This window comes from Danio rerio, chromosome 15, assembly GCF_049306965.1.
Source record: "Danio rerio strain Tuebingen ecotype United States chromosome 15, GRCz12tu, whole genome shotgun sequence".
NCBI lineage: Eukaryota > Metazoa > Chordata > Actinopteri > Cypriniformes > Danionidae > Danio > Danio rerio.
In genome coordinates, this window is record NC_133190.1 from 37,386,472 (window position 1) to 37,412,500 (window position 26,029).

The 26,029-nt window shown below is 34.1% G+C and overlaps 1 protein-coding gene across 1 annotated transcript in view; it reads right to left on the minus strand.

Moving 5' to 3' along the window:
• The window catches only part of gabbr1a (gamma-aminobutyric acid (GABA) B receptor, 1a), a 129,764-nt gene that overhangs the window by 41,925 nt on the left and 61,810 nt on the right, over positions 1–26,029 (minus strand). The window contains exons 9-15 of the mRNA XM_689405.10: positions 19,778–19,948; positions 12,152–12,253; positions 9,790–9,855; positions 9,405–9,596; positions 7,155–7,400; positions 6,426–6,489; positions 1,833–1,910 (exon numbers count right to left, since the gene is read on the minus strand). Of these exons, the coding sequence (XP_694497.5) occupies positions 1,833–1,910; positions 6,426–6,489; positions 7,155–7,400; positions 9,405–9,596; positions 9,790–9,855; positions 12,152–12,253; positions 19,778–19,948 (919 nt within the window). The remainder of the gene's footprint in view (positions 1–1,832; positions 1,911–6,425; positions 6,490–7,154; positions 7,401–9,404; positions 9,597–9,789; positions 9,856–12,151; positions 12,254–19,777; positions 19,949–26,029) is intronic.

Genomic DNA, 26,029 nt, shown 5'->3' on the forward strand with positions numbered 1-26,029 from the left:
TTTTTTGTTGAACACAAAACGAGATATTCTGAAGAACGTTAGAAACCAGCAGCCATTGACATCTATAGTGGGAATAAAAAAATACTATGATAGTCAGTGAATACATTTACATGGACACCAACGATCTGATTTCAATATAATTAAGACAATACTCTGATTAGGAGTACCATGTAAACAGCTATTTTTGATTAGTTTAATCCAATTAAGGTCATAATCAAACTAAACAGAAAATGACTTACGACGTGGAGTATGCTGATTTTAGTCGCATTATTGAAGTGCAGCACAAACATGTAAACACCTTAATCAAACTATTATCGTCATATAGGATTTTGCGACAAGATATTGTATACACACACGGCATGTTGACACTATTCTCTGCACCAATCGAGTTAGTGAAGGACCACAGACACCTGCATCGCAAACTGCCGAGTTCTTTTTCCCCATACGGCATGCAGTATCATTCCATTTAAAACAATCCCTCTTCCAGCTGTTCATACTCTGATATCTCATTTGTCACGGGGGGATGCATGAAATGTTCCTGAATGAAAGTGAAAGTGCCAAACTGAGAAGCAAATGATTACAATTGTTTTTATTTTTTTATGAACAAACCCTTTAAGTCATGTTGAGGGGCATTAAATAAAGCAGCAAATACCAATAAAGTACTAATAGATTCCTGAAATTATCAGTACATTAGCTTGCATGATTAACATTAAATTCTGAATAGGTAACGGCCACAAAAGGTCTGCCACAAAAAAAGACTGTCCGTGGTTTTTCAGCTCCTCTTTAGTAAATGTTTATATTATTATTATTAATTTGAAAACTGCAAAGCAGATTTTGCTATGATATGATATGAACTGATTGTAAATCTGGCCTCTATTCATATCCAATGATTTTTCCAAAAAACAAAAAAGTACATAAATACTTATATAAATATTAGATAGTGCAGTACATAAATGTTATGGCAAGTCTATGGTAGTTCATTTTTTGAAATTAGTTACATTTTTTCCGAGCAAACGGAGAGGAAAGAATGTGCACTACAGGTGGTTTGTCAAGCCCACTCCCCTGCATAAGACACACTCAGAATTGCACAATGTTTTCCCAGAATCATGATATGTTTATAAAAAAGGTGCATAGGAAGAGGTAAAGAGTTTCACCTACAGGTGGTCTGTCTAATCACCTGCATGAAGCACACTCCGAATTGCACAATGTACTTTACAACACATTCATTTAACATCTATACCAATTTGTGATATGAATAAAGCATTTATGTTGCATTTTAAAAGCATTTATTACAGCTTTGTGTTAGATCTAGAGAACTGAATCATGCTAACAAGTCAAACCCTGATTCCTTTGTTTCAGTCAAACATCTAAATGGACCAAAATCAAAGATATATATTAATAAAAATGGATTTTTTGTTGCCTGTCAGAAAAAAAACCTTGGTTTACCTCCCCGTTATGAAATTAAATTACTTTTTTCAATTTCACACTCTGTCCTTTTTGAGCATCATCACACATTTTCATTTGATCCGCTCTGCACCTTACACGGTTTTCATCAATACCGGTTTGTCAATGGAGAAATTTTGCAGAGCTGCACAAAGGTCAGACGGGCTCCGCAGCCTCGCTCCCCTGGGTCTGTATGGCCTCCGCTAGCAGAAAGGACAGCTAATTGTTAGTGATGTATTAAAGAGTGCGACAGGGCTTTGTTGAGCCAACAGAAATCAATACTGGTAAGCCTCAATCTCGACAGGCCGAGTGTGGCTGTGAAAGGTGACAGGAGTGGAATGGACAGAGCTGTCTGGACGAGCAGAAAAAAAAGGGCCGGTTTCTCTTACCGATCCATTTGTCGTTTCCGTACCAGGACAGGTTGCCTTTTGTGCTGTCATAGTAGCCAATCTTCTTATAGCTGCCACCTGAGAAAAAAAAAGTTAGAAGTGAAATGAAAGACAACCAAAACCTGAACAAAAGAGAGTGAACAACTTTTTCAGCCTCAAACTTGAAACAGAAACACCGTCATCTGTGCTTGAATTATAAGTACACATGTACAATCCAATCAAATAAAAAGCGCTTCAGGGGTAATTGATGTGACAATGATCTTTGGAAAAGACTTAAAAAGTCTTAAGTACAAGGCACTCAAAATACTTTTTTTTTTCTTTTTCACCTACTTTTCAAGTGCTTTGGATGTATAATTTTCTGTGTATAAATAAACATGCACTGTAAAAACAAACACAATTACACACAATTGATTTGTGTTCAAACAGCATGAAGGAATTTTATTATGTTTAACTTATTTGTTTTTACAAGTTGTCCCCCCAAAAAACTGAAGAATTGTGTTGTTTCAGCTCATCTTAAACTAATTGTTTGGATTTTTTGAGTGTGCATTTAAAGATACATGTTCCCTCCTTGATTTATCTGCTTTCACCTATAGACTCTATCTGCTAGTTTCATATCAGTTAACAAGTATGTTTAACATATATATTTAGAAATCTACAAATGTAACATGTACAAACAATTCACACATGTGGCAAAACCCATGTACATCCATTTCACTTAGTATTTTGTCCTGTTTCATGTTTACTGCACTGAATAAGTCTGTGTTATTTGATGTGACACTGTAAAAACTAATATTTATTCATTCATGTTTGAATGCCATATCAGCAGCATTGGCTATATTTATGACACCACTGGTAAGAAATATTCAATACATCATTCAAAAACATAAGTTACTTAATAAAGCAGCATTATAAAAAACACATAACAATACTAATAAACAAAGATGATAAAATATAATTTAGTTATCTCTATCTATCTATCTATCTATCTATCTATCTATCTATCTATCTATCTATCTATCTATCTATCTATCTATCTATCTATCTATCTATCTATCTATCTATCTATATATATATATATATATATATATATATATATATATATATATATATATATATATATATATATATATATATATATCAGGGTTCTACAGGTTTCAATAAGTCAAATGTAAGACTTTTGAAGACTATTTTGAATTACATTTTAAACTTTTTCAGGGCTAAACACAAAGGATTTTTTCTTCTAATGGCCCGGTTGTTGTTGCTTTTGTCATGTTATATAATATAAATTATTTCTTAGACAATAATTTAATTTCTCGAAACAAGAAAACACTAGTTGTACATTTTTTTCAACATAATGCTTTCTTTTATTTTTAAATTGACAAGTCTAACATTGTTAAAAGTATATTTATTATAGACACAATTACACAAATGTTCAAAAATATATATTTGTTTGCTTTTTGACCGATTTGATTGAGTATAACTCTTATATATCAACCTAATGGTTTTCTGTTATAAAACCTTGTCTGTTTATATGTCGCTTTTCCTTACTGTTGTACATATTTTTGTATAACTGGAGGATCATGTAAAGGAAAATATTGCTCTGGGGTCAATAATTCTGACTTCAACCATACATATACAGCATAAAGTGATATTTAAAGGCTTAACTAGGTTAATTAGGTTAACTAGGCAGGTTAGGGTAATTAGGCAAGTTATTGTATAACGATGGTTTGTTCAGTAGACTATCGGGAAAAGATATATAGCTTAAAGTGGCTAATAATTTTGACCTTGAAATGGTGTTTAAAAAATTAAAAACTGCTTTTATTCTAGCTAAACTAAAACAAATAAGACTTTCTCCAGAAGAAAAAAAATATTATCAGACATACTGTGAAAATTTCCTTGCTCTGTGCTCTGTTAAACATCATTTGGCAAATATTTAAAAAAGAAAAAAATTCAAAGGGGGCTAATAATTCTGAATTTGACTGTGTGGAAAATTCTTCCAGGACAAACATTTAATTTAAATTATTTGCAAAAATAAAAATATCACTTAAATTATATATTCCAAAAAATCATACTCGAGTCCAATAATCTAATAAAAAACATCACACAAAAATAAAAAGAATTATAAATGAACATATTATAGACAGAATAAATAATGTAATGCTATTTTAAAACATCGGCTCTAATTAACAGCGTGTCAACTAAAGGTCACATTGCACCAAGCACTGCAATAAAAAACTTCAAAAGAGGTCTGACTCAACAAATCTGCAAAGTAGTCGACATAGAGCTGCATCAGTGGGTCGAAGATGTAAAAAAAAAACAAGCCTAACCGCATTGATCAAAGTTAATCTTAAAGGGAACATGTTGCAGAAAAACCCTGCTCTTTGGAAATCAAAGACTTTAATGTAATATGGAGACAAATGTTCACAACATGTAAGTTCGACTCTTTCACCAGTCCAAACCATTCACTGAAACTAAACAAGAAATATGGGTCATTCAGAAATCTTTAACGCTAATTTACAACCATAGACAGAGTAAAGTACTAAGTAGTAAGTAAGATAGATGGATGTTTACGTTGTCTTTACACAGTGGATAGGGTATATGCCGAGCTAGTGCTGTTCCCATACTGATAAACTTCCGGTGACCTTTCATTGTGAATTTTTTTCCATTTTATACGGTTCCTTTTGTTCCTGTTGTAATGTAATTAACATTCAATTAGTTAAATAGACTTTGGCATTCATTTAGTTGCTCAAGTGTAAAACAAGACAAAAAGCTGTTTACTCCTACGCGCCTGTCAGAATCGGCAGGCTAGTGCAGAAGCTCCATTCAATATACTGGGGCAAAATAAATGCTCATATTATAAATACATGGCGGGGAAAATGTAATTTAATGCAGTGCTTCTTGCAAAATCTGAGACCCACTTTATATTGGATATAACTCAGCCAGTGGAGATCACTGATTTTTAAAGAAAACAGACCTTAAACGCGCCGATTTTGCAATGGTATTTAAGTCACCGGAAGCGGTTAACCCAGGTTACTGGCAAATTAAAAGTCTTTTTAGCATGCTTCGGCATATACCCTATCATTGGAAGGTTTCCTGATATTATTTCTAATCAAACTCTTATTTTTTTATACTCTTACTAGTTTGATTTGTCTACTAACGACATCCAACAGCAGCAATTCATATATCATTGGAGAACTTTTGTTTAAACAAAGTGTCATTTCTGCCAAATCTAAAATTGTAAGTAAACATTTACTGTAAATCATTAACTATTATTACATTGGCTTTTATTCTTTTAGCAGACGCTTCTACCGATATCTACCTACAAATGATGATAAAAGCAAAAACATGTAGAGATACAGTGAAAATTTTTAGGGAAAAGTTTGTGTACTTTTTTAACAAAAAAGATAGATAAACAGATAGACAAGCAGACAGATAGACAGGCAGACAGACAGACAGACAGACACTGTAGATGGATGGATGGATGGATGGATGGATGGATGGATGGATGGACGGACGGACGGACGGACGGACGGACAGACAGACAGACAGACAGACAGACAGACAGACAGACAGACAGACAGACAGACAGATAGATGGATGGACAGATGGACGGATAGACGGATGGACGGACGGATGGACAAAATGCTATTAGCTAAATAAACTTATTTTCACCCAGTAAAGTAGGGCTTACAGTGGATCTTTATATTCACTTTCATAATACTATTATGTTTGAAATAAATGAAACGTGTGCTGCTTGATGTATTAACAGGCATTTATGGAAAATATGCAATTGAGAATATTTCAGATACATTACATTTAAACGCAATACAACTACAGCTAAAATCATAATCTTTAAGCTTCACATGTGCTTTAGTATGTAAGTCAGCCCATCAACATTATGTGCACTGCATTTCATATACTCACTTTAAGTGAACTTAAGTGGCTTTTATTTCATTAATAAAATAGAACAGAACCTGAAAGCACTGTTCATTTTACATATCCTTTTTTATTTATTTATTTATTTTTTGAAGCTGCAAATATAATTAGGCGCACATAATTTAAAAGAGATTCTGGAAATGTTATTGGCAATTACTTTTTATTTCTCAGATGTGTATACTGCACTTATCAAAGTTATAAAACACTCTTTTTCAACACAATTTAACAAGATTATAACTTGGTTGATAAATTACAGACAATGAAATGCTCCATTTACAATGGATGAATGACGAGGTGAAAATAGCTTCACAAAACTGGGCCATAATCTTTTAAATACTGCCATATTTGCCTATTAAAAACACTGAAAGGGCATAAGCTTATTAGCTATTCAGTGCAGGGTTCTATCTGCGTTCTGATCGATTTTGAGATATTGAGCTTCAAAGCTTTTGCATTCCATATAGCAAACAGTATGTGTGTAACATTTGTTTTTTAAATAAAAGTCTTAAAATGCAAACAACTTATAAAAAACATCCCATAATGTAAATATGTTGCATTTAATAAGAATATGTCAATAACTATATTTTGACAAAAATTTCAGATAGATCCTAATAATTATAAGGTGACGATTTGATATAGGGTTTTATGTTTTGTTTGTACCTTGGAGTTGCTCAATGAGAGTCCAGGCCATACGTGAACCTTGAGCATCAAACACGACATGACCCTATGATACACACATGGAAAAATATGATTACAATACATATGGAATATGCATAAATACTTCATACGTAAATAAATACTTCATACGACCCTGGTCTTATGTGGCAAAGGAATATTTTGGTAATAGCCAAAATATCATTCTTTGGGTCAAATATATTGCTTTTTTATTTTATGAAAAAAAAAATCAATATTAGGTAATGGTCATGCTCCAGGAAGTTATTTTTTCAAATTTCTATTGCAAATATATCAAAACTCTTGATCATGAATTAGTAACTTCATTTGGACCACTTTTAATGTGATTATCTCAGGTCAAAAATTGTTCTAACAAACCATACAACGATGTAAAGCTTATTGTTTAGCCTTTAGTTGATGTATAAATCTCAATTACAAAAATGGTGAACCTATGACTGGTTCTGGTGGTCCTGGGTCACATTTGTGATTCTTCAATAAAGCAGAACAATCTGTTGGACAAAGGCTAAATCATCCTATAATGAGTTTGAGAATAGTTGCTTGCATATAAAAAAATAGATCGCCTGAGACTGATGAGCATCTCTGAGAGTTTAAAATTTAAAGAGGCTTTTTGACAGATCTGGGAAATTAAAGTCTGGAAAAAATTTTAATCACACTATTTTATTCCTTCTGTTTTTTCAGAGAAGTTACTAAACTTACAGACACTCCTTCAAACGAGCTGGTGTTGAGGGCTCTGTATATCTCGGCAGTAATTTCCTTGTTGTTGTAGTTGAAGTCCTCCAAGCCCCAGCCTTTGGCCCTCAGCGGGGCCACAGTTTTGTTGAGGGCCAGAGCCAAAGCCCAGACGGCATCATACGCCAAAGGAGCTTCCTGGAAGCCACCGGTCTCTTCTGGGTTTTTGCCACCGAGACGTGACATCAGCTGAGCAATGAACTCTTGTGAGGTCTGTGGAGGAGTTTCAAAGGATTAAAAAGCAATCTATCCAAAAACTTTAAATACCAGTAATCTAAGCACCCTCAGGTAATTCAAGATGTAGGTGGCTTTTTTTATTATTTTTTGCTAAAAATCTTGTCCTTGGTGATTCATAAAAAGTCTGCAGTTACTGGCACTTTGAGAGAAAAAATTAAACAGGCAAAAGAACATTAACTAAATGCATTTCCTAACTATATATATATATATATATATATATATATATATATATATATATACAATTTTTTTTTTTTTTGAAAGACCAGTCTGTGCAAGAATTGTATCTTCAATAAATTATTAAGAGCAGGGACAGCCCTTAAAAAAGGTGAGAAATACTTTGCGTTGATCTGTTACTTAAACAATAATAATTAAAATAACAGATCATTTAAAATTACATTTGAGCACCCCTATAGCAGTTCATACCATTGTGAATGCATTATAGCGCCAAGCGGACTATGCAAGAAAATATTCATTCATCAGTCTGAAGTGGGCAGAACTATACTAAATAGTATTTGAAAATAGAACTTGTATGTTCCAAACCGTAGTATGTTTAAAAGAGTATGCCAAAGGTACCCGAATGGTTTACTATTTTTAGTAAAAAATTAAGCGTAAAAGCGTCCATACTCTAACTGCTAATACTGCCCACAATACATTGCACGTTGGATGTGAAATTGATTAGAACTACAAACGTGGGTGAAAAGTGTAAACAAACTACAAACATGGCAGACACGCTAGACCTAGTTTAATCACTAGTCAATCCAAAATACTGCACCTTAAAGAGTAAAATAATAAGCGCGATTCAGTTCGGCTTAAATTTGGTGGATTTTCCAACACTTCCCAAGCCAAGCAAAACCAAGCGATATTGTACCACGCAAATACTGATTGTGTTTTAACATAAGATAACTTTCAGTGTTTTCTACATCCTCAAATCAGAAAAGGTTGGGAAAACACAAATAAAAAATAAAGTAGTGATTTGACAATTTACTTTGACTTGTATTTAATTGCAGACAATGCAACAAACATTACTTAATGTGTTCCTCATGATTTGTATTAGGTTTTTCCCTAAATAAACACATTTTCCAATTTTGGTTTTTGCAACACATTTCTATAAAACTTGGAACAGAAAGCATTTAGAACTTTGCAATGCTGCCATTCCTTTTCACAACACTTAAAAGATGATTAGGGACTGAAGACAACAAGTGATGAAGTGTTTCAGGTGTCATTTTGTCCCTTTCTTCCTGCAAAAAAAGTCTTAAGCTGGGCAACAGTATGGGCTCTAAGTTGTTCGCATTTTGCACTTCAAAATACGCCACACATTATCTATTGGAGACAGGTTAGGACTGCAGGCAGGCCAGTCAAGTACCTGTATCCTCTCCTTCTGCAGCCAGGAATTTGTAATGTGTGCAGAATGTGGTTTTGTATTGTCTGGTTAGAATATGCATGGGCGTATTTGTTGGCAAACTGGTGATCTTCGGCCCATCTTTGCTCCTAAAGGACTAGACCTTTCTTGAATGCTGCTTTTGTACCAAATCATAATAACAATCACCTGTTGACATCATCCGTTTGATCCGTATAATTTAACCAATTTACCTGATTAGCCCTAAATTGCTCCTGTTCCAATTTTTTTTTAAATGTGTTGTCGGTCTGAATGACAAGAAAGGATGTGGATTTACAAATGAAATGACATTGACCAGACAAAAGTGAAATATTTTGTGTTCATATTGTCTGTAATGAAATACAGGTCAAAGTAAATGACTTTTTTATTTGCATTTTCCATACTGTCTCAACTTTTCTGATTTAGGGTTGTATAATATTTTATTGTATAAAAATGTGTTGACAAAAATCTCTCTGTTAAATTACACTCGGGAAATAATTTTTAAAGAATTAAAATTTCACAGGAACGCTAGTCATTTCGACTTCATCTGAATATATAAACAACACGAATGTCATATAATCATGATCCTGTTGTGAAAGTCTCACCAGGTTGGAAGCCCCGCGGACGGTCTCAGGGTTTAGCATGACGATTTCAGTGGTGATGTGTCCCTCCACAGCTTCTGTCATGTTCTCCACTGTGCAGTTGATGGCCGGATCTTTGATCTTAAACCAGTTGTCGGCGTACCAGCCGATGAGGAACCATACGTACTTCTTACCATACAGTTTCTCTTTGAAGACCTGCCAAAGACGACACCATGTTTTGAAAGTCTGTGCTCAAGCCATAATCGTATTCAATATTTTAATCTCGGTTAAGCCTCGGTGAGTTAACACAGGCAGAGTGGAGGCATCGAACTGAATTGTGCTGAAGTGATTTACAATAAATTGACAGCTCAGACCTACTTGGAAAAAAGGAATCGTAATTGTCACTTGCCTCACAAAACACCTTTCTGGCTTCAGTTTCATAAAATAATCCGACAATGATTCGAGCATCTTGACGCTGGAAAGAGATTAGAGGAAAGAGTTAAACAAGACAAACCCACATCGCACAATGTTATTACTATGAAATTATTATCAAAAAAAAGAAAAGTATTTTGCAATATTATGCAAAACTAATGTTTTCCAATGGCAAATGAACCTAAATAACCTAGATAAGCCTTTAAATTATGTCAAGCCAAATATTAGTATTTTACAAAATAACTAGTAAAAGACAAAGGAAATTAGTTATTATAAATATTATGTTTATAAATGTGTTAAACATCTCTCTGTTAAACAGCACTGTTTAATTATAGTTTTAATTCTTTAATTTTGACTTCAGGTACCATTGACACTTGTATGTTTTGCGCTTCAAAATGCGCCTCACATTTTCAATTAGAGACAGGTCGGGACTGCAGGCAGGTCAGTCAAGTACCTGTATCCACTTTCTCCACAGCCAGGACTTTGCTTTACTTTTTTTAGTTTGGTATTTACATTTTTATTTAAACTATTTTACAGTCAATATTATTATAGCCCCCTATAGATTTTTTTTTTAGACTGGCCTAGAATCTAGATAAGCCTTTAAATTATATGTTAAGCTGAATATCGGTATCTTACAAAATAACTAGTGAAAGCCAAAATAAATCAGTTATTATTCCTTTGATGCATTACATGGGTCTAAAGTGACCTGTCTAAATTTATTTTTTCTATATCTATTTTATAGCTTGTGCATCAAAGGGTTAAAAATATAACGTAAAAAAATCTCTCTGTTAGGCGATGCAGTGGTGCAGTAGGTAGTGCTGTTGCCTCACAGCAAGAAGGCTGCTGGTTCCAGCCTCGGCTGGGTCAATGAGTGTGTGTGGATGTTTCCCAGAGATGGGTTGCAGCTAGAAGGCCATCTCCTGCGTAAAACGTGCTGGATAAGTTGGTGGTTCATTCCGCTGTGGCGACCCCGAATTAATAGAAGGGACTAAGCCGAAAAGAATGAATCTCTTTGTTAAACAGCATTTTAAATTATAGTTTTAATTCTATTAAGTTTGACTCAAGGTACTGTTTATGTTTTGCGCTTCAAAATATGCTACACATTATCTATCGGAGACAGGTCGGGACTGCAGGCAGGCCAGTCAAGTATTTAATAATATATTTGCTGTAATTTATCAAATTATCTTTAATATACACTAATTAGAAAGCTATTCATTTCAGTGTGTGTGTGTGTGTGCGTGTGTGTGTGTGTGTGTGTGTGTGTGTGTGTGTGTGTATGCAGTGAAAGGTGACATGTTGCTCAAAAACCCAAAAAATCCTACAAGAAAATAAACTATATTTACATGCTGGGATAACAAATTAGGTCACACTTTCTAATAATGTTTCATTAGGTAGTGTTAGTTAAAGCATTTACTAACCTTGACTAATGATGTACAATAATTGTAAATCATTTATGAATTATTTACACAATCATGCATTGTTAAAATCCAAATGCTTGGTAGCATTAGTTAATGCACTGTGAGTTTGCATGAACTAATAATGGACAGCCTTCTTTTCATGAACTAACGTTAATAAAGACTAATAATTAATGTATTAATCACTGTTTGTTCATGCTAGTAATGCATTATCTAGTATTAACTAATATGACCTTAATGTAAAGTGATACCATTATTTATTAAAATAATTATTGATACTAAATTATAAATTTGACTCTCAACTGCAAATGCCTTTACATGAGCAATAAGCCACTATATGTGAAGTACAAGAATTGTTTTACATGTAAAAAAAGATGTTTGTAATTTATTGCTTTCAGTTATTTTGTTTGTACGTGCTAAAAAGCTGAAGTGTGTACTTCCGGCGTCATTTAAGCTTCCAAACAAAATAATGGCCATTTTTCAAAGGCTTTCTTCTAAATATATTAATTTTGTACAGTGAAAAGTGTAGAGCAGACTCTGCATAGTAAAGAGAGAAATAATAAAGTATTGCAGCACTGAAATTATAAATCACTTTTAAGATATATATATACGGTATGTGCTGAATATTTCAATCACATATCCAAAAAAAAGTGAAGCCAAACATTTAAAAAGGCAGTCCAATTCTCACGAGGTCTTCATTCAACATATTTTTCTTATTTAAATAAATGCTGTCTGACTACTGAATAATAAGTATGGACCAAGACGAGCATCCAAAGCGTCACTTGATCTGATGAAGGGAACTGATTCCTCGGAGTGTTGCTTTATTTCACGTAAGATTTTTCATGCGCTCTGCCTGCTGGAAAAGCTAACCGACGCGGGCTGAGGAGAGGAAGTGAGCGGCTGGTGAATTTTTCATCAAAGCACCTTCAGGTTTTTGACAGCCACTGCGGGATCGGTGAGGAAGCTCTGTCTGACGCTTATCTCGATGTTGGCCTCCTTCACACGCTCCTCCAGATCATCCAGAGTCTGCGGAGAGAAGAAGAGAGCGATTGACAGGACAGAAGTGATGTTTGTGGAGAGAGAGAGAGAGTGAAGGATGGACAGGAAGAGCCTGCATGAAAGATCAAGGATCAAATGAAAGAGGAGAATAAAAAAGACCATGAGATGAATGGTCAAACCGCAGAACAAAGTATAGAAAATCCCAAAGGAAAAAATAGCCCTTCTCCTTATTAATAAAATAAAATAAAATAAAATAAAATAAAATAAAATAAAATAAAATAAAATAAAATAAAATAAAATTAAATTAAATTAAATTAAATTAAATTAAATTAAATTAAATTAAATTAAATTAAATTAAACAAACTTAAATTAAAATTTATTTAAATAATTTTTTTTATAATAAAAACTAAAAAATTTAATTAAATTTTATTTTATTTAATAGGCGATGCAGTGGCGCAGTAGGTAGTGCTGTCACCTCACATCAAAAAGGTTGCTGGTTTGAGCCTCGGCTGGGTCAGTTGGTGTTTCTGTGTGGAGTTTGCATGTTCTCCCTGCGTTCGCGCGAGTTTCCTCTGGGTGCCCCTACACATGCAGTACAGGTGAATTGGGTGAGCTAAATTGTCCGTATAGTGTATGAGTATGAGATGTGTGTGTGTGTGTGTGTGTGTGTGTGTGTGTGTGTGTGTGTGTGTGTGTGTGTGTGTGTGTGTGTGTGTGTGTGTGTGTGTGTGTGTGTATGTTTCCCAGTGATGGATTGCAGCTGAAAGGGCATCTGCTGTGGCGACCTCGGATTAATAAAGGTACTAAGTCGACAAGAAAATGAAATGAAATGAAATGAAATGAAATGAAATTAAATTTAATTTAATTTAATTTAATTTAATTTAATTTAATTTAATTTAATTTAATTTAATTTAATTTAATTTAATTATTTTTTTATTAATTAATTAATTAAAATTAAAATTATATAATAAAATAAAAACTTTATAAAAATAACAAATTTTAAATAAAATAAATTTAAAATGAATAAAAATAAAATACAAAATAATAATATAAATGATATTATAAAAATTAAATTCAATTGAAATTTTAAAAATAAATTTAAATTAAAAATTATATTATAAATATAAAATAAAAATTTAGTTTGTATATATGCAATCTAATATATGAAAAACAAAAGAAAACAACTATATATATTAAAGCAAGTACATGTGTGTGTATGTGTGTGTGCGTGCTTGCGTGCGTGCGTGCGTGCGTGCGTGCGTGCGTGTGTGTGTGTGTGTGTAATAATGAAAACAATTTGTAATGAAAACAACATTAAAAGCATTAAACATCACAATTAACTGCAACAAAAATGACAGTAATATAATACTGTAAAAACAAATATATAATATATATATATTCAAAAATATATAATATATCAAAATAATGACCAATCAAATGAAAAGCAGTTAACACTTAAACTTTTCTTATATGTGTGCACAGAGCGATGAGGCAGGTTTTTTGTAAAAGTGCTATCGAGAAATGAGGAGATCATTGAACTGAGAGGTCAATAGAGAAAGATGTAAGTGAATGAGGAAAAGAGATGAGCTGGTGAAGAGATGGAGGAGGATCATTAGCCTAGCGGAATTACACCAGCTCAATACTGAATCAATGCATGAGAGATTTATGACATGGTCAATATTCCTAGCAGCCAACATCAAGAAAAATTACTTTAAGAGTCTTTCATCGTTTAAGAAGAGTATAATCAACCAGCATTCACTGTGACGCATTAACCTTAGCGTATAAGCTTGCTAACAGTTTTGAGAGGAAAAGGAAACCACTTTTCAGGGAAATTGCTTCCTTTAAAGAAGTCATATCATATTTTATTGCTTCATTTGACCCCTGAGATCTGCTTATAGCATTCTTCAATTGCTTTTTTTTTTTTGACATAATTTAGTTTTCTTGACCATAACTTTTTGACCTTCAGAATAAGCTTGTTTTGTGGGAAAACTAGAATGTAAATGGCCTGTTTATAAGTGAAATGCTATGCCTGTTAATAGGTGCAGTATGTAAGTTTGAACTAGATATTGCACTCCTGGTTCAAAACACCACGCAAAAGCAGGTTGCCAGATTGACAACACCAACAAAGGCTGATTTGAATCGTGTTCTAAATAAAAGCAACAGCATGCGATAGTAGGAATATTTTCCATATTAAAAGGAGTTTTTGTTCTAACCCACACCTAAAATTAATGAATTAGAAACAATATCTATTTCACGCAGATAAACAACAGAAAACGGACAATGATCACCTCAGATACACCTCATGCCATTTTACATGATATTTATTGCCATACTACTGAAGGCAGATACTTCACCTCAGACCTTAAAATTAAAATTAACCTTTGAACTTTAGAACTGTGAGTGCAATCCAACAAATAGTGATTCAGCATGTACATTTAATAATTTTAAAGAGGTTTAATGTGTATTAATTAGATAATAAATCTTGCCATTTTGTTGAAGTGCAGTAAGTGCAATATTCTGTGCTTCTGAATGGCTGTATTTAAATTTCTGTCGTGTATCATCTGGTGCAAACAGCCCAATTGCTTATCACTGGAAATCTCTTCATGTGGTGTGTTATTAGGACACAGGGTTACAATGTAACCTGCTCACTGAGGGCCCTATCATACACCCCGCGCAATGTGCACAAGGTGCAGCGCAATACTTGTTTGGTAGTTTCAGCTTGGCGCAAGAGTCGTTTTGAGGTGTTGCGCTACGCTGTTTAAATAGCAAATGCATTAGCGCTCATATGTGCGCCCATAGGCGTTCTGGTCTAAAAAGGAAGGCGTTCTGAGGCGGACCGCTGGCGCGTTGCTATTTTGAGAAACTATAATAGATTTTTCATTAGACCAAAACAAACCCGGTCTAAGCTCCAGCGCAGAGTTGCGCCTCGCTTACACACAGCTTAATAAGCACAAGAGAGCAATAGGCAAATATCTTTACATATAAAAAAAAATTAATATTAAGGATATATGTAGGATATAATAAGGATAGATATAGGATATGAACATAAAGGATTAAAATATTACAAAACATATGATTTTCTAGCCTACATAAATATGAAAAATCACTGCTTTTATGCCTTCTTCATCTCGAGAGGCTTTTTCAGTTAATTCAAAACAATTTACTTTTGTGTAATGTTATTATTATTACCAGTATTATTTATTATATCTATATTTATATTTGTTTTATTAAAAATAAGCTTAGATTTCCCAACCTGTCAGGTTTTAGACCATATGTGGCACAGCATGTGTTTTAGGATATAACTCAGGTTTTTGAACACACTTCGTTATTGTTGTTCATTTATTCGTTTGCTGGAAATTAGAACTGAATTTAGAAATAGTTTTGAAATGAATATTTGCGCTTAACAAATGCAATTAATTATTTATAGACTAATTGATGTCTGTGCGTAAAGGTTTCCCTATCCAAGAGCGAAAGTGAAAGTAGATCCCTTATCTCTCATTCTCACACAGTTGATGCTCTGTTTAACAGTTTTCTGTTAAAAAACTGTTAACTGTTTGCTAGTGAAATGCTCAGTTTTTCCACTTAGACTTACTTAACGTCCTGTAAATAGCGAATGCGCTTATGGCACGATGCAGATGGCTCTTAAAGGGAATGGGAGATGAGACTCTAATTGGTTTATTCTCAAAACACACCTATAACTCATTAAGAAAATAAACTCAAGCCTTTTAGACCATGCGCCACGGGGCAAAGCGGATTTTACCGTCCTTAAATTAGCAAAAATGCGTTCTGACACGCCCTGAAAGCGTTTGCGCCCTGCGCTTTGTGCTCTGCGCATGGACCGTCAAAATAGAGCCCTTAATGTTTACATTCGTAATATTTATATTATTTGCTAATTAATAACCTCATGTAAAACTCTGAATTCAGTCTCATTTCAGAGTCTGCTACTATCTACCGAAGGTCGCATTTCAGTCGCAGACACATGTTTTTAGAGCCTTCATGACTGAGTGAATGAAATATGCGTTTTTTTCACCAAGGCAACCCGGGGTGCTAAAATATAATTGGCTGAACTGGCAGTGGGTGGGTTAAAAGAATCAAAACAAAGACAGACGTTCCGGCGCAAAACTCACATTTTCACAGAATATCTGACTTTAGCATTGTCTTTCAGATAAACCAGAACGCTCAGTTAGCATGTTTCTTAAATATCTGCAAACATGTTATGGTATTTTTATGCTTTAAAAGAGTAAAAAACTTAGATACAGCACCTTTAAGTTTTTTTTTAACAATCCAAGCTGAAACACACAATAAAACTGAGAAAACTGAAACCTTTTAGAAGAAAATGCAGAGCTGCAGGTCATACACACAACATAGTTCCATAGATATATACACAAACAGACCACATACGGACCCTGAGCATGCGTCAATACCGCCGCCACATTGGTACAGGGCTCCCAGGACAAAAGTCATTCAACCTCACTACTCAAGTCTAAAGCCAATCTGAAGATGCTGGACTTTGAAACAAATTTAACAGGTAGGAAGTATAATACACATCCATGCACAAAAACACATGTTCTTTGTCAAAAAAGCTTGTGCGGTCACTTATCCATCGATATAAAATTATAATTTTTGTAATTTAAAAATATTTGCATACTGACCAGCTGTACCTCCTGATCATTCATATATGTATATATGTATGTATATATCTCTGGCTCTGGATGGCCAGTCCTCCAATACACCTTGGTCCCACATTCATTTCAAAGGAGCGCTACTCTGTACTAAAATGGCAGTTCTGCCATTTCTGCCAATAGTAGTTCTGCTGGTATTCAGTGAATATTATAGTGTTTAGATAAAACATATGCATGCATATCCATGCCTATAGTCACTGTACACTAAATAGTATGTGTTAATTTATGTGGATTTCTGCTATTTTTAGCTTCTTTTCTGTTTTTTTGTGCAAACAGAGTAATCATTTAGTTATGACAGGCTCACAAAACAATGTGCCATAGAACCTGTCAAAACTGAAACCCAAGAAAAGAAAATGCAGAGCAGTGGGTATCATTTCACAGCATTTAAATACTTCATTATTACTTCTGATGGTGTTTGATGATGTTTAGAAACAAAACCTGCTTTTCTATGCTGATTTCACCTTCACTGAAAATCCAGTCACCGAACACCAGAACTTTTATTTCTTTGTGTCGATTTCTGCATAATTTACATAATTTAATACCTAAGATCAAATTATAGCATTTATTAATTTAATTTAGTCATAATTTAGTTTTCATCATAACTGATGCTTCATTTACACCCGTATCTCTTTTACTTTATTTATGTTTTGGTTGCTGTGCCTTTAAAGGGGACCTATTATGCAAAAATCACTTATATAATTGTATTAAACACAGCTGTGTGGTAATAGTCTGTGAATTTGGACAGCTTCTAAAGGGAAAAAGTTATAATGAAACAATTATATAATCATACTTTATTAAAACAGTGTACAGAAACACTTTGATTGACATTCTCCCTTTGTACGTGTCATCAGAGAGTTAAAGCCCCGCCCATTAGTGACAATCTCTCCCTTATTAGCATAGGACGTTAGTCTTGTTTTTGAATCTGCCACTATGCTGATGCATAGGCATTTGTAGGCAATTTAAAGTGACAGTCACCAAATGGCACCATTAGGATTAAAGCCTGAAAGGGGCAGTTTCAGAGCGTTATAACACATTATTTATAGGGTATTTTAAGGTGAAACTTCACATACACACTCTAGGGACATCACAGACTTTTTTAACATCATGTAAAAAGTAACATATGTCCTCTTTAAGACTTGACAAAACCAATGCAAAGCCTTTCAATTTCGACAGGTTCACAAAACAATCCACATTGCAGAGGTTTGGTTGCCACACATAACCAGAAATAGCACATGGAATGATGCATTTTACTTTATATTATTAATTCTGGTAGTTTTTAATGAATTTCATGGTCTATAGGGGTAAAAATTAGCCTTCGAGTCCTATTTCGCCTTCATACTATAGGTTGTTTTCACATGACGTCACTGATGATGCGCAAGATTTTACATAGTAAAAATATAGGAATCGGAATCAGAACATCAAAATGTTTCTGTGTTATGCTGTTTATGATTGTTTAAATCGGCCAAAATGATAAATGCCAAACAGCTTTTACAGATTTTCAAAAGTTTTTGCTCATAAAGGTGGGAAAGTAAAAAAAAAATGGGTGAAAAATGGAAGAAAAGGCATGCAATAAACATTAATTCAAAACATCCATGTGTACAAACTAATTATTCATTTGACAGCACTAATAACTATTAGATAAAAGCCTAGCAATGTGTATTATATGTTAATGTGTTATATAAAAATCAAATACAAACACCAACACACCTATACAAAATACTGGAGAAATAAATAATGTACCCTGCCATGTAATCACTGCAATGAAATCCTAGTCTTGTTTTGCAATAACCCATGTCTTTACTAGCGTTTCGACAGAGTAAAAACAAACGTAACGCCAAAATTGAGATGCGCAGCAGAGGTGAATATTTGTTGATGGTAAGTTTTTTGATCGCGTCCTAGCGACAAAAATAGATAGTTGTTAATGTGGAGCACTGTTTACCTCTTACAAAAATAAATAAATATTAATGTAGACTATTCGTTCACGCTTTTGTGTGTTTTCATCTGTTATTTCATCATGTCTGGAAGATATCCGCATGGGACAAAACTATAGTCATTTATAATAAACATGCTTTTGAACCACATAGTAACATGTATGATGTATACAACTCATTGTTAATGAATGCTACAGAAAACTGTAGCACAGTAAACTGGTAAACTGTTACAAAATATTGTAACGTTAGTGTAAACTATGGTGCATTGCGACAGTGTATAATAAAGCCTATTGAATAATTTGTTTATTACTACAGTTGTACCACAGCAACAGCAATATAATTACTACAACAGTTAAATTCAAGTAATTATCAATAGTATGCTTCCAAACACTATTTACTATAGTATTTTTTCATGTAACGTAATAGCTTATACAGTATCTACCACTTTGATGACAGGCAAATATATTTCAGTAGAGTTCAGTTCAGTAGAAAACTCGACCCTCTTCATGACATAAGGATGATGCTGAACATATGTGGTTATTTTCTATTCATATCTCTATTGAAATATGATATAAATCGCTAAAAAAAGGACTTTCCTCAATATCTCCCATGTAGTTTTTTTACTTGCTGCCCTCCATCTGAACTTAACACATCACCAGAATCACATGATTGAAAACCTATATATGTTTTGAACAGCCCACAGATATTCTTGTGTTCATTTATATGGATTTCAATAGTTCAGTTGGAAGAAAGTTCTTCAAGTACTTTAGGAAAAGTGCTAGGATGCTGAAACTCTGTTAATTACTTTTGTGTTTTCACACTAAAATCTCATTTGGCGGCAAAGCAGAAAAGCCCAAAAATCTCAAGACCTGGAAAACCCCAGTATGACTGCACTGAGTCAGATAAATAAGAGAGAGAGCTGCGCATGCAGGACTGACCGAGGTAAAGACTTCAGTGGTCTGCTGGATGGTGGCGATCTTTGTCCATTCCCACTTCTGGAAGAGCCGCACACGTGTGGGATTATGCAAAGTCGCTGACGGGTGCGTACGGAAGAAGGTGGGAAATCGCTGGCGGTTGGATAACGCTGGAGAACTAGATCCATATGAGAACTATTGAGAGAGAGGGGAGAATAAATAAAGTTAAAAAGTGTAAGGATGGAGAGAGCACATTGAAAAATATCTCAGCTGTACAGTACGGTTGACCTTATTTGATTCCACTGAAAAGAAGGAAAACACAAAGCAAAAGCAGAGCAAAAAATATGAGTCAGATTTCTGCACACACTGTAAGAAGGGTAAATGTCAGCCCAGTGGAGCCAGAAGCTTTGTGCAAACCTGAATAAATAAGCCAATCTGTTTCTTCATCCAATGTTGAAGTGTCGATACTATAAAAGGCAGAGCGGACGAACGCTAACGACTTTCTGCTTCAATCTTTCTCAACTAAATCTTTGTATTTCAAGCAATGAACCAGGTGGTTGATTTTAAACACACACACACACACACACACACACACACACAAACACACACAAACACAAACACACACACGCACACACACACACACACACACACACACACACACACACACACACACACACACACACACACACACACACACACACGCACTTTCTCTTATAAAAAGCTTAACTGTGCTGAATGTGTACTTCAAATCATAAGAGTAACTGTCCTTGCCTGTTTAAGTTTTTCTTTTGTTTACTTGCATTTTATGAATCAGCAAAGTTGAGTTTCAGCTAGAAATATTCCCTAAAGATTGCTCTTCTGGACAAAAACAATCAACATTATCTTGGATGGCTTTGAGGTGAAGAAACTAACAGCAAACTTTCATTTTTCTCCTAAAAAAAACCTTAAAGTATATTATTTTTACCCTTTAACAGGCATTGTAACTGCCTGGATGGCCTCTTTGTGCATAGCATTAAAATCTCTAAAATTAGCTTAGAATGGGGTCAGGAACTCAATTTAAAGGGACAATTCAGTCAAAAATGAACATTTTCTCCCTATTTACTCACACTCAAGTGGTTTCTTTTTTTATATCTTTTGTTAAACACAAAGGAAGATATTTTGTGAATGCTGGAAAAAAAAATTCCCCTACTGTTAATGGCTGCTTGTTCTCAACATTCTTCAAAATATCTTGTTTTGTGGTTAACAGAAGAAAGAAAATTATAAAAGTTTAAAATCACTTGTGTGTGAGAGAATGGAGATGAAACGTTCAATTATGGGTGAACTGTCCCTTTAACCAAATAAACTTTTGTGTATTGTTCAAATTGACTACCCTTGACAACCCTTACTTTTTTTTTTTAAATGTTCATGTACCCATTTCGTTATGTTCAGGGAAAATCAGCAACAATCAAGAACACATAATTATATGGTGTCATTGATTTGCAATCAAAAAATGTCATTTCAATAAAAGCCAATAGGGCGAAAACAGCCATCAACATACCGAAAGGGTAAATTATTGAAAAATTTTCAAAGCATTTTCTTAAAATATGTGTCAAAATAAGATTTGTCACCAAAAGTCATTCCATTTGCTTAAACACAGAGAAAGTTGTGGCCAAATTAAGACTCAAAATCACCCCAGAGTGGATGAAAACATCGGAACAGCACATAAGGGTAAAAGGATAAACATGTACTATTTGCAAAATAAAAACTATTTATATGCTAAAATATCTGCTTAAGTGTCCTTATTTTGCACAAGGGTTGATAAGCCTAAACTGTTACAGTATGTACGGTTATTCATTTTTCAAGAGCATCTCTGTCTTAATCTACATGACTATAAACCCACCTCTCAAAAACAACTCATAAAGGTTCCTTGGAGAGCTGACTTGTTAAAAGTAAACTCAACACTCACTTTTCCAACTTTCCAACTTAAGTAAAAATATCTGATGAGAACAAAGCCATGACTGAGAACATTAATTTCCAAATTCCAGCAAACCTCAGCGGATGCCAGATGATTGAAAGAGAATAATTGGAAAACATAATTATTTCGTCAAATTGCTAAGGGGTATCTTGTGTATTTTATTCTCTTTTTTCCGCTTTCGCACTCTCATTTAGTTCTCTAACATCCGAGAGAGCCTCTTTTTTTTGACAGATTTAATTTGGAAGCTTCTTCAAAAGTGTCAGCAATTTAGAGAAACCCAACAAGATCACAAGTTCAAATTCTTTTTGTTCCATGGCCCAAAAACAACACAGAACTGCTTGTTTTGGTTGGTGCATCACCACATCCAAATTACAAATGAAGTTGCAAAAAGTGTTTTATCATTTTATTTAATCAAGAATGACAATAAACCAACTTCCCAATGCAAAAAATATCCTTCTGAGCAGTGCAGTCGCAAATATAGTAGTTATTTTTGTGCCCACAAAATACAGAACCTGTTATTTAATGTATATTTTTGTACAGTGTGGGATTTGGAATGTACAGAATTTATTTTGTAAATAGCTGTCATAATATCAAAACAAAATTTCTAATCAGCCACTCCTCTTAACTAAAGCTTGATGTGTCCCCATAGAAGCTAAAACAGAAAACAGTATGAAGTTCTAAGGGGGCGTTCACAGAGAATGTATCTGTATCTGCATGTATGCCGTTTTAAAACAAAAACGATCCGCGTCCACATCTAGCGCTTCCGAAAAAATCTACGTCCACACTACACCTCTGAAAACGCACATCACGTGACCACACACACACTGGCATGAGCTGCAGCGTATGCCCCAGGCAATCAGCGAGTGCTCCGTGGGCATCTCACCAGGTGAGAGCAGCGCATGTCGGACAGTTCATCAAGGATCTACTGCTGGATGTCATCTCATTAGCTGTTAAATGTGATATTTAATTAATCTTGTCTCTATTAAATGAATCTTTGGTCTTTTGAATATACTACTTGTTCTCAGGTAACGTGTTTCGGCTAAGTTGAAAGATAAGTTAATATAATAACATGTATCCAGTTCACTGATTCTGCACACTGAGTGATTGCTTGCCTTTATTGCACAGTATAAACTTATTGTACTTTTGAATGTCAATATTAATTACTAAAACTGATATTCAGCAAAAGAGAGGGTATGATTTATATTTTTCAATGAAAATGAAAGAAGGTAGTTTTGTTATAGGCTCTGTTTTGTTATAAATATGCAAACAGTTAAGATGATGCTCATATAAATATGTAGCTACACAATGCCCTAACATTTCTGGTGTCTGTTAAGGTATTAACATCAAAATGAAAATAGGCAGTTCCTTAAATCATGTTTTCATTTTATTGTTGGAATAGCGAAACAATGTATCCAGTGTGATGTGAATGAGGTAATGTTTTGAAGATTTGTCCTCGGGGGTTTGTTTTTCATATCAAACTTGCAAAGTCTGAACTTAAGGAAAGGGTGAAAGACTGAACTTTGTGCACTCAATATTGATGAAAAAAGCCCCAATACTATTGGCGAATGTCGGTAGCCTTGCTTCCGTTTTCAGATGTCTCCATTTTCCCCATCCACACTGACACAGAGCAGCAGCGTTTTAAAACCAAAACAGCCTCTTCATCGTTACCAAAAAGCTTAGTTTTCGGGGCTCAAAAACTCAGGGGTAGTGTGAAAGGAAGCCATACCCGAAGAAAAACTTTCTTAAAAACGCGTTTTAAAACTAAAACGTATGAGTGCAAACGGGGTCTAAAATGCAACACACAGCATTCAGAAATAGTTTAATAAAAAAGCACCTCCTTCGCCAAGGCTCACTGTAAAAAAAATGCTGGGTTTCAAACAATTCCTTTATGTTGCCCCAACACAAATTGCTTAAATTAAATTAATCTAAGCTTTTAGAAATTAAAGTAAAATTTCAACTCATGTTAAATAAGCAGTTTGAACAAGCAACAAAAAAGTCATATTTTGAGTCCTGCACATACAACAGTAAAAAAAGTATTGAACACGTCTTGGGAATAATATCTGTAAAGCAGCTGTTGACACGGAATTGAACCAGATTTAGGAAAAAAAAAAAACAATACAAAAAATCTGAGAAGTGTAGGCTAATAACAACAAAATGACACAAGCAGAAAGTACTGAACTACTGAAAATATTTTATATATAAGGCTTTTTTAGTGATGGCAGCTTAAAAGTCACATGATTGTGATTGTGGTGAAGTCACATGATTTGCTCAAGTGTGAGTTTTTCACAGACTTCAACAGAGTGTAAAACTCTGCATGGTTCTGTGGGTCTCGTCTATCAAATCAGTTTTTTATTTATGTATTTTCTACTGAATTAAAGTCAGTAGATTGGCATTCTACAGCTTGATTTTATTTCCCTGAGTGCAGCTGAGAGTTTCTTTGGCTGTTTTTTTGGATTAAAGTCCTGCTGAAATGTCCACCCTGTTTGTTTTTTTATCTTCATTATACTGATAATATAGATGTTGGACTGAAGCAGCTAATATTATTTTATAATGAAGAGCAGAGGGTTGCTGAATAACTACTGAGAGATTTCAGCTGCTGTCTGGGCTTTCCCTGCTTTTCTACATCTCACTTTTTTCATCTGTTCAATACATTTTCTCTGCGTCATTTCCTTACATTGTGTATAAATTAATTTGTAAACAAATTATATTTGTTTTCTTTGCATATATATGCATTTCTTTGGTTGTTGCCAACATCCAGGAAAAATTTCAAGTCAATGGCACCTTTAGAAATGTTTTCTGAGAAAAATGGGGACGTGTACATTACTTATTTTCCCCGCTGTAGATGTGTCCTTCACTGCTCTCGACATCCCAGAAATCTGTACATTAAATTTCTGACTGATGAATTAAAAAAAAATAAACAGCACATCTCTAAGAGCCATTTAAGTATTATTTTGAGTGTAAATTACATTTTTGGCCAAAGCATTTTACCTTTGATGGCATTTCTACCAAAAAGTTAACATTGCAGTTAGAATATATATTGTACTTTTTGCTATTACCGAGTTAGTTATCTATTCTGTTGTAAATGATTAAATCTTTATGCTGTCTCAGACATTTTACAAGGTTACTTCATGCACAAATGCTGCCTCCAGGCAACAAGTCAGCTGCATTTTACATGAGTGTATTTTTGGTTTAAAATAGCATTCGATAATGATAATACTCCTCGTGCACAGTGGTGTTTTTATTGTGTTTTAGAAAAACAATCTCCATCCACATTATATAACCTTGAAACACATGATAGATGACCATTCATGCTCACTGGGCATGTACATATTTTGCCTTAGGGCTGGGCAATTTAATAGAGGTGTTGTTCATGCCGTTTTTAGTAAAGCCAGTCCTAATAAAACTCCAGCACATGCATTTAGAGGTTATTAGAGGCATTTAGGGTTTTAATCGGTCGATAATGACAGAGATAATCATTCTATAATGATGACGGCTGTTGGCATTGCTTCTCAATGAATTATGGTAGGGATGTCAAGATCCAATCAAGTGATTATAAGTGATATATTCATATATATATATATGCATACATATTCAGTGTATATATATATATATTCTCGTTATTTTTTAACACGTCTTAACACACTGGAACAGCTACACATGCAGCATGACATCACTTTATTGCAGAGACGCTATTGGTAAAACTGTTAAACTGTAAGATATGTGAACTTGAGATTGCCAGTCGGGTATTTCAAGTTGCCGTGCTATTTGTTTTTATATTAGATTTTTGTATTTACTGTTGCACTAAGGTCCAAAAGTGAAGAATTGATGTTATTTCTTACTTGATTGTTCAAGCTACCTCACAGAAGTGTTCTGTTTGTTAACAGAGTTGTTGAATGTTAAAATAAGGTGAATTAAATTAAAAAAAGGAACATCCTGGATCTGTTTCTTCACTCTTCTTTATTCCTTTTTATGTAAAATAGATGTATTGGATCAGGTTTCGGATACGGTAGATACTCAAAATCAAATGACTCTGACTCAAACTCGAGGGGAAAAATACCTGATCGGGAAATCCCTGGTAAATGCTGTATGTTCAATTACACATACATGTAAACTATATATAAGGAGATGTTTCCACTTCAAACTCACCTTAAAACAACAGTTGAGTGGGCAAAATAAATCCTTCTGTGAAGACTATTCCATGGTCATGTGTTTATCAATGAAAGCAGTTCAATCTTCTGTTTATTCAGCAATTACTTACGGTACTTGGACAATACAATTGGTTGGGACAGAATAATAATTATTATGCCTAATATTTGTTGTAT